The sequence below is a fragment of the Heliangelus exortis genome, chromosome 18 (genome assembly GCF_036169615.1).
Source record: "Heliangelus exortis chromosome 18, bHelExo1.hap1, whole genome shotgun sequence".
In the NCBI taxonomy this organism is placed as follows: domain Eukaryota; kingdom Metazoa; phylum Chordata; class Aves; order Apodiformes; family Trochilidae; genus Heliangelus; species Heliangelus exortis.
In genome coordinates, this window is record NC_092439.1 from 3,327,489 (window position 1) to 3,342,572 (window position 15,084).

The following is a 15,084-nucleotide window of genomic DNA, read 5'->3' on the forward strand; positions in this document are numbered from 1 at the left end:
CCTGCTTTGCCAGAGCACAAAAGGTCAAAATGCTATTAGGAGATAAAAATACAGAGGGCAAAACACTGAATGAAGGAAAATACAGCCTAAATCAGAACCCTCTGACCCTCACATCCTGTAAGGTTTCTATCTTAATGGGACAGAATGCTGACTCTTTAAAATTCCATTCTAAAGTGTGGTAAAACATAGTTTAAGAAACAGTGTTCCATGAATATTGTTTCATGAGGGTTTTTTTGTCTTCTATTCACTCTAAAGCAAACACAGATCTAGTTTTATCCCTGTACCTTTTTAAGCCATTCTAAGAACTTCTTCAGATACAAGCTCACAAGTTTTGCCTGCAAGGTGGGAAATACTAAACAAATGCCCTAGGGTTGTAGCAATATGTGATGTTTAGTGCTTCACTTGACAGCTCCCAACAGCAGCTTGAGTCTGTTGCATCCATTTCTGCTCATTCATCCTCCTTCTTTTCTGCTTGAGTGAGGCCACCAAACCCAATTCCTTTGGGACCAAAATTTTTTGCATAGCAAACTGCAGAAGAAGGAGAGAGGTAAATGGTATTCTGAATGTTTTCATATAGAGGTAAATGACTTGGGTTTAGTACTGCTTCCAAACTTAAGTTGATAAAAGGAAGGAAAACTGAAATAGCATCTTTCTTGGACAAGTCGACAGGTTCTGATAGGAAAACAGGAATCACGTACTAAATTAAAATTCCCACCTCATCTTCTCCCAGAATAATTTAATAAAATTTATGTATTTAAAATCTATAATATTTTCATTACAGTTGTTTTCCTATCTGAAAGTAAACCAGTCTGTATGAGTAATACAGACTGAAGAATAAGTCAGGGATTTTCAAAGGATGTTAGAAGAATTAGGGCATAATCCAGAAACTATTGATGGTCGTTTGAACTCTTCCTTTCTCCCTATAGATTTCTAAGTGTGCATAGTGAGTTATTTATCACAGCTCTGCTGAGGAAGTAGTAATGGTCACCATATTTCTCCAAATACATTAATTTGATCACTTATGCTTGTCAGACTGCACCTGAAGTCACAGAACTGAACTTACTCTTCTTTAGCATTCTCCATAAAGTTCAACCTAGCATATAAAACCTTTGGCTATTTTCCCCTTTATGGTATTTCTAAGAGACAAGTGAAATCTGTAAATTTTCTTGATCTGAGAACATCTGGATGTATAATTTAGCATGAATGTGTTCTGTATATCCTCCAACATAGTGGAAGTGTCTTTTAACTCTTATTGGGAAGAAGTCCAATCAGGACCATGAGCATAAGTATATGACCTTTGAAGATCTGTATCTTTGTGGTCTGGGTTTTTTTCTGTTTTGGATGATTTTTTTTTTTTCTGACAGATTACACAGATACAAGAGTCTGCCCAACAGATATGACCAGTGTTCCTGTTAGGAGGTCTGAGGACAGATTTGAGAGGATATCATATTTGTAGAAGAACTACAGCTTTAAATTTTAAAAGCTAATAGTAGAAGATGAAACTGCAGTGTTAGCCACAGCTCTTTCCTTTGCTCTCAGAAAGTTGTTAAAAGGATAAAAAGGAATTTTCATGATGTTGTTAAGCATGCAGCAAGGTAAGTCATGATGACAGAACTAGGTCTAAAAAGATTAATTTTATCTTGACTCAGTACCCCAGTTCATCTCATTACAACTCTTACCTTTACAGTAGAGCTCTCCATCTTTGTCTGTAACATTTGTAGATTCTAAACTCTTCCCACAGATAGCACAGCGGAAGCAAGTCTTATGCCAGGGCTGAGGGAAGTAAGACAACTCCTTGTATATTATGGAATGTACAAGAACCAAAGAACTATTGCTTTTTTATGGGGTGATAAAGGTTGAAATTGTTTTTTTGGTCTTATGGCTTCCATTTTTAGTCACTCTATCTTAGTCTATTTTCAATGGCTTTATTATCCCATATCACTATTTTACGTAGCGGCCTTGTTGTGATTGGAGGCCTGGTAAAAAGCAGGGAGCTTCAGATACTACTCTTGCTTTAGGGCACTTTTTTGATGTGCAGGGGTAATATTCTAGTGTGAGTTCCTAGAGCAGTGTCATATGAGGCAGGCTTTTCTTTTTCTAGTTACAGGATTTCCTTAATGTACCTGCAACGTCCACTACAAATAAGTTACAAATATTCCTAGAGCTGGTAGCAGAATGACAGAGCCAGCCTGTACAATAGCCAGGAGTTGTTCTTCAGACACCAACAAGATGCAGAAAAATTGAAGGCAGCCTACAAGAAGGTTTTAAACCTGGAAGTACATTGGACTCTCCAGAGATCTGCAAATTCATCCTTGTGTTTTCTTCCTTGAGACCATGAGTAAAAATGGAAAAGATCAAGGATGTACTAGTTGTAGTTTATCACCACTGGAAGGGTGTGTTGTGTGTCTAGTGCTGGAGTAACTACTTACTTTTCCTCCTCCCATGATCTTCTCTGCAGCATACACTGATTTGCCACAACGGGGACATTTATCAACATCTACCATCTTTTTGGCAAACTTTGAAGGATTGGTTGGTGTAGAAGCACGAGTAGACTTTGGTGAACCCCTAAAACAGAAGTTTCCAGTGGTTTAACATACTGTTTAAAGTGGTACCTTCATTCTAGAAATATGATGTCATGCTTTTTTTTGGTAAGGGATAAAAAGTACAATATTGCTGGCCATGCTGAAAGGGGGAACAAAGAGAAAATGCAAGTATTTTATTGAATTGTGTTGTGTGATTGAAAAGCTGAATTTGTAACTGCTGACGTTATCTGGTTTGGGCTTAATACAGGGAGCTGACAGCAGGCATGTGGAGAAAAGATTATATTTAATGAGAAGAGAAAATAAAAAAAATTTTGTTTTATTGAGAGGCAAGAAGGCAAAATACAAGCAAAAGACCTCTCTCTGTTCTCTGTAGCTGTCTGTCTGCTGGTACTCAGTGGTGAGCAAGGGAAAAAGACCTTGGATTTTGCATGCAGGTGTTTCATTAGTCACTGTAACATTTGGACAGGGAACTGGGGTTCTCAGCTGTCCTGGCTCAGAAGCACATCAGAAAAGTAGCTTTGCTTTGTATTTCTGGACCTGGTGCTTTCTGTCTTTGTGCTGGCTTAAAGCCTTTCACAGAATGAGTTCTGAATTATCGGATTATTGGCCTGCAACAGGTCATTAAATCTGCAGGACATGACAGTTTTTGATACAGAACTCTGCCTGTAATGGATTCAGATCTTAAAAGGAGCTGCACTTAAATACCTGAGTTAAGCTTTTCTTTCTTGCAGTGGATTGGGTAATTGGTTTCCCTATAGTAAAACCAGAAGAAAGTATTGCTGATTTGGAAATCCACAGCTTTGAGAATTGTAGGAAAATACTGTAAAAATGTTCTGTCAGAGATAATTATGTGCAGCTGAGGCTTTTGGAAGATGGTTTCCCATTAGAATTCCTTTGTTCAAACATGTTCTCAGTGTGTTTGTGAGTGTTATTCAAGCCACAGGGAGGATTTAGAAATGTTATTTCCCCCGTTGAGAGGAGAGTTAACAGTATGTGGTAGCGTGATTATTTCTCAAACAGTAAAACTTAACTGTGTTTTAACCTCTGAGAGGAAAAAAAATATGTTCTCATGTTCTGCAGTGAATGTGACTTTACCACTGTGCTGTGAATAGCAAATGAAAATTGCAGTGAATATTTGCATCTGTGGTGGCATATAAAGGCTGCTTCTGGAGAATAATTGCCCTTTGAGGGAGGAGATAATTCATAAAGAAGGCTTAAGGAGGCTGAACATCATTAAAAACTGGTAAATTACTTTGTCCACTGATGGAAAGGTTGTAGGAAAGTCTGCTCTGCTACTTGTGCTACTTGTTGTTATGGAAACAGGATAAAATCTCTAAAATACCCTGCTAGACAAGTAGTACCAGAAAAAGATGCTGTCAGTAGGGTTTCACTCACTGTTGCAGATTCAAGCCCAGATGGTCACCAGTATCAGTGCTGAGACATCCTGCCCCTTGTCCAAAGCCAATTCCTTTGGGACCATATTTTCTCCCATAACAAGTTTTGCAGTAGATTTCAGATTCATGAGCTGCTACTGTGGTGCTGTCCAGAGCTTTTCTGCAGGCCACTGAGAACAGGGAAAGAGAGGCACATATAAACATCTGTGTTTTCCAGCTTCAATGGCTGTGGTTCAGAATAATTGCTATTAGTGTTTGGTTTAAAAATACAGGGAAATGAGGTGTTAGAGAGGCTACAGAGATGGCTTAACTCACTGGCAAAGTCAGGGAGAGTTTTGGACCAGCTGATGCTGTAGGAATGCTTGATGTGTCTTAGTGGAACACAACTGATACCCTCTGCAGTGCTGCTTTAGCCCTGGCCTCAACTTGGAAGGACCAAAAGTCAATGAATGCCAAGAGCTGCTGCTTTGGGGATCTTGGTAAGGAGGTATCCCTGGTTTGGGAAGCACAAGCCACACCTAGAACTAACCAGTCTCACGTGTGGTTGATCTCATGGGGTTGCCCTGGCAGCTAGATGCCTCTTTTCCCACTTTTTTCCTCTTCTGAAACTGGCTCAGCAGTTAGGGACTGAATTCTGTTACCAGTCCAGTGCATCTCCTGGCTGTTTGTGCATGGAAAGAAAACCCAGGAGCTGTTCTCGTCATCTGCTCAGTGTCTGCACTGTTCTGGGAACTCAGCATCAGGCAGCTCCCACCCCATTCAGAGAGGGTTTTCTTTAGTTCAGACTGCTGGTAGAAAACCAGGGCTTTGTAGTATGCTTAAAAATGAAAATTTCAACACCTCTTGCAAATTGTTCACAATATGTTCACAATGGCTGATAAGAGTAACAAAAAATAGGGAAAAAACTTCTTTTTGCCACTTCCCTTGAACAAGTCTGTGTCCCACAGAGGGAATTCCAGCCACGCATGGGCTGTGATACCTTGGAAAATAAAGCTGCTGAGATCTTGTGAGCAACAGAAACCTCTGAAATGCAGAAGTATTGAAAGTGGTTGGAATTTCAGACTCTAGAAGAGCTGAGTGTTTGACGAGTCCCTTTTCCCCCATATTTATCTTAATGGTCCTGCTGTGAGTCTAAAATTCATTCCCATCAGAGAATTTAAGCTGATACTGGCTCCTCTGCAGCTTTAATCTCATCACTGTACTGCACAGAGGGGAAAATAATTTGCAAGGACCTTTATAGTTAATAGAAATAAAAAGAGGGGATTCTGTGTGTGTGTGAACCCCATCTCCTCATGCTCCAGCCTCTTCAGCTTTGAGATGATAATTATGTTTGCTGGGGGAATTAAGGGATGATGGAAACTCCAGCAGCAGATAAAGTGCATCTATTTCTGGCACCTTAGGGATAGAGTATCAATTCACCACAACAGATGGAGCAAAAGCCCTTGAAGTGCTGTTGTTGAACTAACTTGCAGACCTGTCATCTGCCAACAGATTCTGTTCACCAGCCAGGAGGGAGAAGTTTCAGGTTGGTGGTGTGAGATCCTGCCAAATGTCCATCACAGCTGCAGCTTAAGTAACAGCTGACAAGGGAACAAGGTAGATAAACAGCAACCTGCATGGGAAGGAGGGTTTGTTGGAAAGAAATTTCTCTCTCCAAGTCTTTCAAGGGAAAAACTGTGGAGAGGAGAGGGTGTGATTTTTAGTTGAGCTTCTCTGGTTCTAACTGTGTTAACTGGCTGGTTTGAACTGGTAATCATTTTGCCCAAATTGAACTTTCTTGGATGAAAAATACCAGTGTGTTTTGTATGTCCAGTCAAATATAATGTAAGATGTGAATATTTATATTTAATATAAAAATATAAAAGCTCAGCCAAGGAGGTTAATTGTTTCTGTACCTGAGATTATGTTGGGGAGGATTGGTTTTCTTCTCTGGGGAAATGAAATCCTGTAATTGGTTTAGTGAAAAGCCCATGAACATGATACATGATACTGAGTTGTCCAGAGCTCCTGATCAGTAGTGTGAATCATAGGAAAAGTACAGCAAATTACCATACCTCTCATATGCCAGGAGAGCTCAGATGCATCTTTAGTTTTTGACCTTAAACATAGCTCAGTTGGGAATCCTTATTTTAGTATATGACCTATTAACAATTTACTTAAGACTTGTGATGACAAGAGGCAAAATAAATTTTTAAAATAACCCCACAAAAAACCCAAAACAAATCAATACCAAACAAAAAACAACAAACCCCACAATACACCCAAAACCCCCCAACCAACCAGCCAAAACCATACAAAAAAACCCCAAAACACATCAGACCAAAGAGTTGGCAGAGCTAATGGGTATGTGGTGTTTATCAAGAATCATTTAAAAAAAAAAAAAAATTGTGTGAAATGCATTAATGTTGGGATTCACTGTAAAAGTACTCATCTTGTATAATATCCAAATGAGATGCTTGCAGCCTAAAAGCTCTGTTTGTTCAGTTGTTCTTGACTTTTTAACTTGAAAGAAATCTGGGATAGGCCATGCTGTGGGGCAGAGGGCAGGGTTTCTTGGAGATGGACCTGGTTACTGTTGTTCTTCAGTACCTTTAGTGTCCCTATCAATAACCACCCTCTGCATGTTTGGAAAAATTAAAACCAGGAGCCTGAGAGACAGATTGCTCAGAGTGAAGGGCTAGAAAACTGATTATTAAGAGTGGCAAACTGGCATTTCAGGGAAGTGGCTGCTGCTTTGAAAACAGATAAGCTCATTTTCCATCCTCCCATTACTAAAAGGATGGGAAACCAAGGGTTTTATCTTTAGGTTTCTAGAGGGTGCCAGACCAGAGTCAGTGAATCAGTCTCACTGTGCTGCACTTCAGGAAGGATGATTAGCATGTGACTGCCTTCTCCTTCAAACTTTCCCAGAAGTAAGATGCATGAGCTTTACCAAACTTTCCCTGGGTGCAACTCAGGCTGATGCTGGTTGCTTCTCTCATCCTGGATGTTATTTAGGGTGTTTAAAACCCTGCTGAAGGTGACCTGTGAGCAAACATGTTGAATTGGGGAAACTATGAAGCAGAGCAATACAAAAGTAAATTTAGTAGCTTTAAATGGGAGATTTAAGTGGCATTAATATAAAATTTGCAGAGGGGACATTTAGGTTAGACGTTAGGAAAAAATTATTTCTTGTGAGGGTGGCGAGACACTGGAAAAGTTGCCCAGGGAAGTTGTGGCTGCCCTATCCCTGGAAGTGTTCCAGGCCAGGTTGGATGGGGCTTGGAGGAGCCTGGTCTAGTGGGAAGTGTCCCTGCCCATGCAGGGGAGTTGGAACAAGATGATCTTTAAGGTCCCTTCCAACATAAACTGTTCTATGGTTCTCTGATTTGTAGAGAGCTGTGGGAATAGTGTGAAGTGAAGCCAGCTTACTGCAGAGGAAGCATGTCTTGTGAAAACTCCTTCCATTGCACTGGATTTCCTCAGCGTGGTACACAGTCTTTTCACAGGCACCACATTTGGCTCCACCTCCCCAGTTTGGCATCCTTAGAGCTGAAGGGTGATCTAGAAAATCAAATTACATAAATGAATACAACAGCAAGAGTGAACGATTTTAAACACAATAGCTCGATTAATTTTTTTTTTTTTTATTGTTGATGGTTTTTTTTTGCCTCTCTCCAGTTAACTGCTGTAGCAGGGTGGCTCCAAGCCAGTGCCTACTTGTGTAAATTACACCACAGTACTTGTGGATTATCTGCTATCAGGGAGATGAGAGAGTGGCTGAGAGTCCCCACAACTTCGGCGTGGCTGCCCCTACCAAGGAGGGGAGATCTGGGGAGACTTCCTTGCTGTTGGGAACTGGCTGGTGTAACAGGGTTTTGAGGCACACCAGGAGCCAACCTGCCTCTGCAGGAGAGGGATGTGTCCTCTCTGTGAATTTAGGGTGCTCATCTGGTGCTTTGGCAGACAGGGTAAGTCAAAATCCTCTGTCCTCTGTCACCCGTTCTTGCAAATAGGGCTGTTCCTTAGCTCAGTGGGTTGTGATGGTAAATGTCAGCTGATTGTGAGGTGTAAAAAGGTGCCAGGATCACCCAAATCTTTTCTGGAGAAGTGGATCTAGGATTTATTTTCCAGCAAGTAGTTACTTTATTTCAATCCTGCCCTACCCCATACCCCTTTTCCCCTCAGTTTTTGCTTTAAGTGTGTTGATCTGGTTTTGTGAGGCAAATTGTCATGGCGACTTTGAGCCTTTACTGGAGTTTAAATAGAAGTGTGGACAGTATTTGGCATTAATTTTTCAACAGAGCAGTGTTCTACCTAATCTCTCTGTTAAAAGACATCATCCAATAGTATCTATATGTGGACTCAGTCAATCCAGTGCCCCGTGAGCTTCCTCAGTGCCACGGATAAAGGCAATTTTCTGTGTCAATATGATATCATTTTATACAGTTCACACCTGGATAGTTCCTCATAAAACAAGATCAGTGCCACAGCTGTTACAAAGTAACAACAGGTAGGTTCCTAAGGTGCTGGAGGCATGCTTTTTTTTTGTCAATTTCTTTAAAAATAGAAACATCTGAGATGGAAAAACAGAACAAAACAAAACAGTGCTTATTGTTCCAGTTCTTACTATCCCAGTTACTACTGAAGTGACATGGCCAAGGTCAGGCAGGACAGCAGTGTCAGAGCCAGGAGCCCAGCTTGGGTCGCCTGATGGCAGGCTCAGTAAGTGCCCTTTCTGATGACTGCACTATCAGACATCTGAAACAACCCCAACCCATGGTTTGCCCTTCTGATTTTTTTGTTTGAGTCATCGTTTCTGGAAAGCCTGGGACGTCATCTTGTCACCTGCACGCTGCGCTATCGCTTTGTTCTCCAGCTCCTGGCGCGCGCCTTCCCGTCCTTCTTGGAAAACCAGTCACCCTCTTATTATAGTTCTTTTGAAGCCTGCTTGTGGTATTTGGGTTTGATTAAATTCACCACGAGATATCCCCAGTTAAGAATAGGATTTTGAATGCTGAATCAGGGCTCGTGCCTGGGAATTTTCCTCCGCGGTCAAGCGAGAGAGAGGAATCGGAGCGGTGATGTAACGTAGCCGGTCTTTTACATAGCTTGTGTTTTCAACATTAAATACAAACCTCCCATCTTCACTGTCATCTCAGTGACATCTGTACTCTATCTTCTGAATTGCAGAATTAAATGAACAATTTCTACATGCCAGCTCTGCAAGCTGAAGGTGAAAGGGATTCTTTGTGGCACAACTCACACTGGAGTGCATTACAGATGTTTGTCCAGCCATAGGAGTGTGTGCATGTGCTGAAGCAGAACACTGAAGACATAGCAAGGAGAGCAGGTTTTAACAATCAGTGTTTGATAACAATGCCTATCCAAACATTTTTGGTTTAGTACTGGGTTTTTTAGTGTAGCTTTACCCCTATGTAATTACCTGTTCACTGTTGTGGCTGTTACCTACAGCAGACAGCTCACCTGTCATCCTCATGCAAGATCCAACCTCTCTCTTTGTGAAACTGATTTATGCTCAGCTGAACAAGCTCCCCAGCTCAGTCAGCCCAGTCCTCTGCTGTCAGACAGCAAGGGCACTGTTCATCTCTTTCAGACCCTGTTTGTTCTCTTGGGAGGCTTATTCATGAGCCAACCTACTCTGACAGGTAGAAACAGTAATGATGGAAGAAGGAAAAGAAACCTCAGCTTGCCTCTATCTCTCTTTATCTGCAATCTAATGGGTAAGAAGCAAAAATCTCATGTAGCTGAAATAAACAAAAATAGCTGCACACAAAGAACAGATGATGAATTTGATCCCTTCTTAAATCAGTAAAGACTTTATCTTTTTTACCACTTTTGTTACCCCTGCTAAAATAATTTTTCTGTTTCTTTTAAAGGTGATGTAAAGGAACGTGGAGAAATCTCTCACGTAGGTAAAATCTTATTGTCTTATTCTGCCATTCTGTATTCTCCTATCTTTAAAGAACTTTCTATCAGTACCATTTTATATATATATGAAGATGATGCAAGTAATGGTTCAAACATTTTAAAAGAAGAGTGATGGGAGATAAAAATCCCTTTTGTGACACTTGGTAAAAATGAAATTTTTGTGTTCCAAACATTCCCTTTCAGATTAGGTTTCAAGTCAAATCCTGAACCATCTGGAGCAGCACTGGAGCAGAGCAGTTTGTACAGCTCCAATGTCTGTAAAACTGCTTGTGCTGTTCTAGTTCCCCTCAAAGGCACACAAAGCCTCTCAGTCTGTGATGATGGGATGCTTGTTGGAACCAAGCTCTAATGACATCATTAGCTGAAGGCAAAAAATAATCTCTGAAAAAGTCTGATAATGCACGATAGTGAACCTTGTGCTGTTGCGGGCTGTGGTTAGAGCTCTTAAAAGAACCATTGCTCCTCAGGCTAATTATAGTAATGTGACTGGGCATGCAGACACATTTTCCATGTTTTTTTGGCATCACCTGATGTGAAGCTGGAGGAGAAAGAAGTTGCAGGAAAAACATTCCCAGGAGGATGGTGGTGTCGGGATGGCAGCGTGTGCCCCGGTGTCCGCGCTGGCAGCCCCCAGAGCTGGTGAGCGACCAGGACTTGTGCTCCTCCTGTCCTTGCTTTGTTCCTCTCCCTGAATGCTGAACTGCTGTGGCCATCCCTATGGATGCTGCCTGTGTAGCAGTGTTACCATTGCATAGTAAATTCCACAGGGTGTGTGACATTCATAGGTTTTTTACTCATCTAAATTGTAACAGCGGATAAACCTCCACCCTTACAAAGTGCAAATAAAACTCAGTCTCCTATTTGTTGTAGAAAAAAAATTGCACCTCAAATCTTAATTTTGCTTCATTTCCTTGGGTATCAGTATCTAAATCCCCTTCGAATCCCTGAACTTTGTTGTCTAAAGCTGGTTGTCCTGCAGTGACTGCTAACCACGTGTCACTTGCTATATTTTGGTGATTTGGTGGGAAGCAGGGTGGGCTCACTTTGGATGTAGTGACCATGCAGCAGGGGAACTTTTGAGTATTAATGTTGCAGCATCTTGGCAGGCACTCAGGCTACTTGCAAAGTGGAGAAGTGTTCTTGGCCTTGCTCTAATAGCATTCAGCACCTCGTGTTGTTCCTTTTCAAAAAGAAGCTACTATGTGGAGTAGAATTTCTACACATCAGATGTACAGCCAAGGATACATGCTTCTCACTATTTAGGGCTTGTTAAACTAGTGTCTCAGCTAGCCTTGGAGCAAGGAGACCTTTGAAGGGTTTCTGTGCTCTGCACAGGCATGAAAAAATGTGAGCAGTCTTCTCCTGTGCTCTTAGTCATACTGTACAAATCTGGATGGCACATAACTCCCAGGGAGTGCCTCTCATTCTAATTGGAAGGTGATTTATAAAAATATAATCCAAGAATATATTTAGATGGGAAGTTGGTGCAGTATTGGCCTGATGAATCTATGCAGAGGAGTAAAAGGCAATGCTAGTGCTGTACAGTGTGGTGCAAGTAAAAAAGGTGTTGAAACTAATTCTGGTGTTTCCTTGCTAAACACGAGTTTTTCCCTTCTAGGTGCTTACACATGTGTTAGTCTGGAGCTCAGGTCGTATTTGAAGCAGAATTGATGTGTTGTGTGGCTGGGAGGATTATCCCAAGGTGCCACATGTGCTACTGGATGGCTTTGAAGGAGGTGGGTGGAATGGGATTGATCCCCCTCTCCCCCTCTCTGGTAGAAATTGTGGTAGAAAAGCTGAATCAGGACCAATGGATTGGATGTGCTTTGTATCTCTATTTGCTGTTCAGTCTAGACTCAATAGTACAAGCTTACCAATTCCTTTCCTAATGAATAAACAGTAATAATACCAAATTAAGTCAGTCTGCACTGAAATGTGAGTACCAAGGCTGCACTGGAAATTCTTTTCCCAGCTGAAGCCTGTGGGAAATGCCAGTGCAGCCAGGACCTCACTTGCAGTATCTAATCACAGCTCCCCTCTGCCCTGTCCTGTGACCACCAGTGACTGATGTGACTGTGCTGTGTTACAAGCAGCACCAGCACTGTGGGGACAACAGTATGTAGCTTCCTTTATAAAAGTAGCAATAAAATGATGCTGTAGATTTTTTTTTCTGCAACTAATGCTTGCTATGTGGTGTTTTATCTGCAGTGTAAAGCACAATTCCTGCCACTGCCTCTCAAACAGCCTGAAGGTGTTTTTGCTGAAACCCATTCTGTTGCAGAAAGTGTTCTCTCTCAGCAGAAGAGATTTACAATGGAGAAAGTGTTTGTGTTCAAAGAGTGAGTACAGGTAAGTAAGATGCAATGTTGTTATCTAATTATTATAATAGTTTTTATATTCCAGTGCATTCAGTGGACTATGGATACAGGTAAATTTTAAGTTTGTTACTGTCATACATTTCACCTCCACTCCTGAGGACTGGCAAGTTTCCTTTATTTCTGCAGTAAATCAACACATGGAATGAGAATTTCCACACTGACACAATAAGCTAATATGATTTTTCACTGATAGGAGTTGCTCTAAATTACTGAATTCTTTGAACCAAAAGATTTTAAGTGACTTGATAGGAAGCATGTGATGTACGAGTCTGATAAAAACCCCAAAGTCCTGTGTCTGAGTTTTTTGCTTTCACCTCTGTGTCCTTCCATTTACCTATTATCTTCTAGCATAGTAATGCCACATTTCTTTTAAAACTTCCTTGAAGCACACTGTTGCAGAAATTAAAGATTACACCTCCAGAAATTGATACCCTGACACTAGAACAAGGTACATGGTTCTGAGTCAAAAAATACCAACCACACCCCCACACATACACTTGCCCATAAATGCACAGAGTTCAGTTCATGTGGCTGTGGGAAACTGCATCCTGCTGTACAAATGGCCTGTTCCTTTTTCCAGACCTAATCCTGGGCTATCAGTTTTCCTTCCATCAGATCCTTCTCTAAATCCTTATCCATGCACCATGTCTTTTAAGTGCCAAGCAAAACCCTCACAGGCTGTAAAATGTTGCTGTGATGATTGAGATTAGACAATTATTTTACCTACATACAAGGCTTTACTCTTTGAAATTATTTTACCTTTAGGTACTTTTAAAAGTAAATAACTTTGTTATTTTTATTAATTATTGGAGCTTTAAGACTTCACCAACTGTGCTGTCTTTTAATGCTTGAGTGATGGGTGTGTGGATTCTTTTGTTCTCTGTTCCTATCCAGCCATTTCCTCTCAAGGCTGCATGGAAGTTTTCTTCTAATTAGATAAAAAACCAATTGATCACTGACATGAAATATTTTGAGGATTTTTTTTTTTACTTCTAGAATATTTTTTTAATCTGAGCAGTTACGAAAGCATAGAAATTTGTATCCTTTAAAAGGTTCATGTGCAAAGACAAACTATTTGTGGAAAACAATTCTATAGCTCTGCAGCAACATTTTTTAAGCTTTCTGAAACTTCTGTTATCAAGTCTTAGATTTTTAGCCAAAATGTATCTCTCATTAATGAGGTCCCCAGAGCCCTATTCTTGTAACATCAGTAGCTATTAAACAAGCTGAGAAGCCCAGCAAGGATCTCTCCTATCACTTTATGGCTCCAAACCTAAAATATTCCTCTCAGCTCTGTAGGACTCCTATTTTTGTACTGTAGCAACTTTCTTTGTCAAGCAGTAAACTGTTTCTACTAAATACCCAAACCCTTGTATCAAACAGTCTTGGCAGAACCTGATTTATTCCACTTACCTGAGTCTCTTGAAGTTTCTCTCTCTTTTCTTGGGCCTTGAAGGGTTTGAACACAGGGGATTCCTGCACTCTTTAAATGCAGTGCCCACTGCTCTCAGCCCTATAAGCTGGGAGGGGAGGGGAATGAGGGAGAGTTTCAGGGATCTGAGCAATGCCATTGCTATCACCAAGCTGAAAATAACCTCTGACAAAAGCCTGGCATTTGGTTTCCCTCTGTCCACTTGTGAGTAGGTGGACAACAATGCAGCCCCTCAGATTACACCTAGAGAGCATTCCTAACTGTGGTCAAAGAGATCAGAAATAAAGATTAAAGTTTTATAGTTCCTACCACATTGCTTGTTTGTGAGAAGACCATTTCTCTAAGTTCAAGTACTGTAGTTTCTTATTGTTGCAGCTGTGGTGTCCAAACATGAAAGGTTTGTGGTTTGTTTCATTTGAGTAATGCAAATTTCTCTAAACCTTTGCTTTTCTACTTGCAGAATGAAGTCAGTAACAGGTGTAAGAAAGGTTTATCAGTTACCACTTGGGAGAAGAAAAAATCTACTTGCTGCTGCAGTGAGAATCCCCCCATTTTCAAGCTTTTATCCTCTGCCCCTTATGTACCTGTATTTTAATGATCCTATTCTGTCAGGTGTATTTTTGTAGTATAAAATAATGTGGCATTATTAAAAGTAAGCCAATTAGTTTTACTGTATCAGCTGTTCTAATGATGTTTTTTTTTAACCCACTTCAAGCCTGAATCTTGGGCTTTGCTACTGTTTCTACCATCCTACTTAGGAGAGCCAGGCAGGTTTCAGCTGGGAAGGCAGGCACACTGTATTTTCCTTTTTTCTGTTAGTTATTCCTTATTTAATGAGAGTGTGAGCTGTGGCAGGAGGCTTCATCTTTTTCCCTTCAGTGTAGAAGAGACCTTGCTCTACTTAAAATCAGCTGGTTTGAATTAACCTTTTTGATATGAAATTGCAAAATAGGAAAAATTGCAAAATCTTGGCTATGTAAGGAGTGCACATCTTCAAACCTCACTGAGATGATCTGTGTAGCTTGAGACCCAAACCATGTCACTTCTCAGCCCTGTGACATTTGGATAACACTTTCCAGAATACTATGAGGTGATAAGGATACTCTGAATTCCAAACTTTATAACTGTATTTTCCTCTAGTTGTTATTAGGAAATTTAATCTCTGAGTTCAGAACTTGGATCGAGCTAATTAAATCCCTTCCTGATGAAATAACCTTTTCCCTTTCTTAAGAAGACAAACACCTGTCAGACAAAACAAAAAGTCAGTGAATGTAGAATGTTATCACTTAACTCAGGTAATTTAACTTGATCAAACAAAAAAAGTCAAAATTTAAGTTTGATGTAAGTTTAATCTGAACAAACTGATTTAAAAATACAGTATAAATAATTCTTAACTTATATAAAAA

At 40.5% G+C, this 15,084-nt stretch overlaps 1 protein-coding gene across 1 annotated transcript; it reads right to left on the reverse strand.

Moving 5' to 3' along the window:
- Positions 1-304: 304 nt before the first annotated feature.
- On the reverse strand, positions 305-13,751 carry CSRP3 (cysteine and glycine rich protein 3). The gene is made up of 6 exons (XM_071761881.1): positions 13,660-13,751; positions 7,349-7,480; positions 3,939-4,107; positions 2,430-2,565; positions 1,680-1,773; positions 305-528 (listed from the first exon to the last, which is right to left on the reverse strand). The coding sequence occupies exons 2-6, from the start codon at positions 7,458-7,460 to the stop codon at positions 449-451; spliced, it is 591 nt and encodes a 196-aa protein (XP_071617982.1). The 5' UTR covers positions 7,461-7,480; positions 13,660-13,751; the 3' UTR covers positions 305-448.
- Between the last annotated feature and the right edge of the window lie 1,333 nt (positions 13,752-15,084).

Bases quoted from the DNA above. Each gene is read 5' to 3' on its own strand.
- CSRP3 (XM_071761881.1), bottom strand. From the start codon at position 7,460: ATGCCAAACTGGGGAGGTGGAGCCAAATGTGGTGCCTGTGAAAAGACT. The intron at 4,108-7,348 runs GTAAGCTGGCTT...CCCTGTTCTCAG, and splicing joins CAAGACATGCTTCCTCTGCA to TGGCCTGCAGAAAAGCTCTG. The intron at 529-1,679 runs GTAAGAGTTGTA...CTTCTTCTGCAG, and splicing joins TGGAGAGCTCTACTGTAAAG to TTTGCTATGCAAAAAATTTT.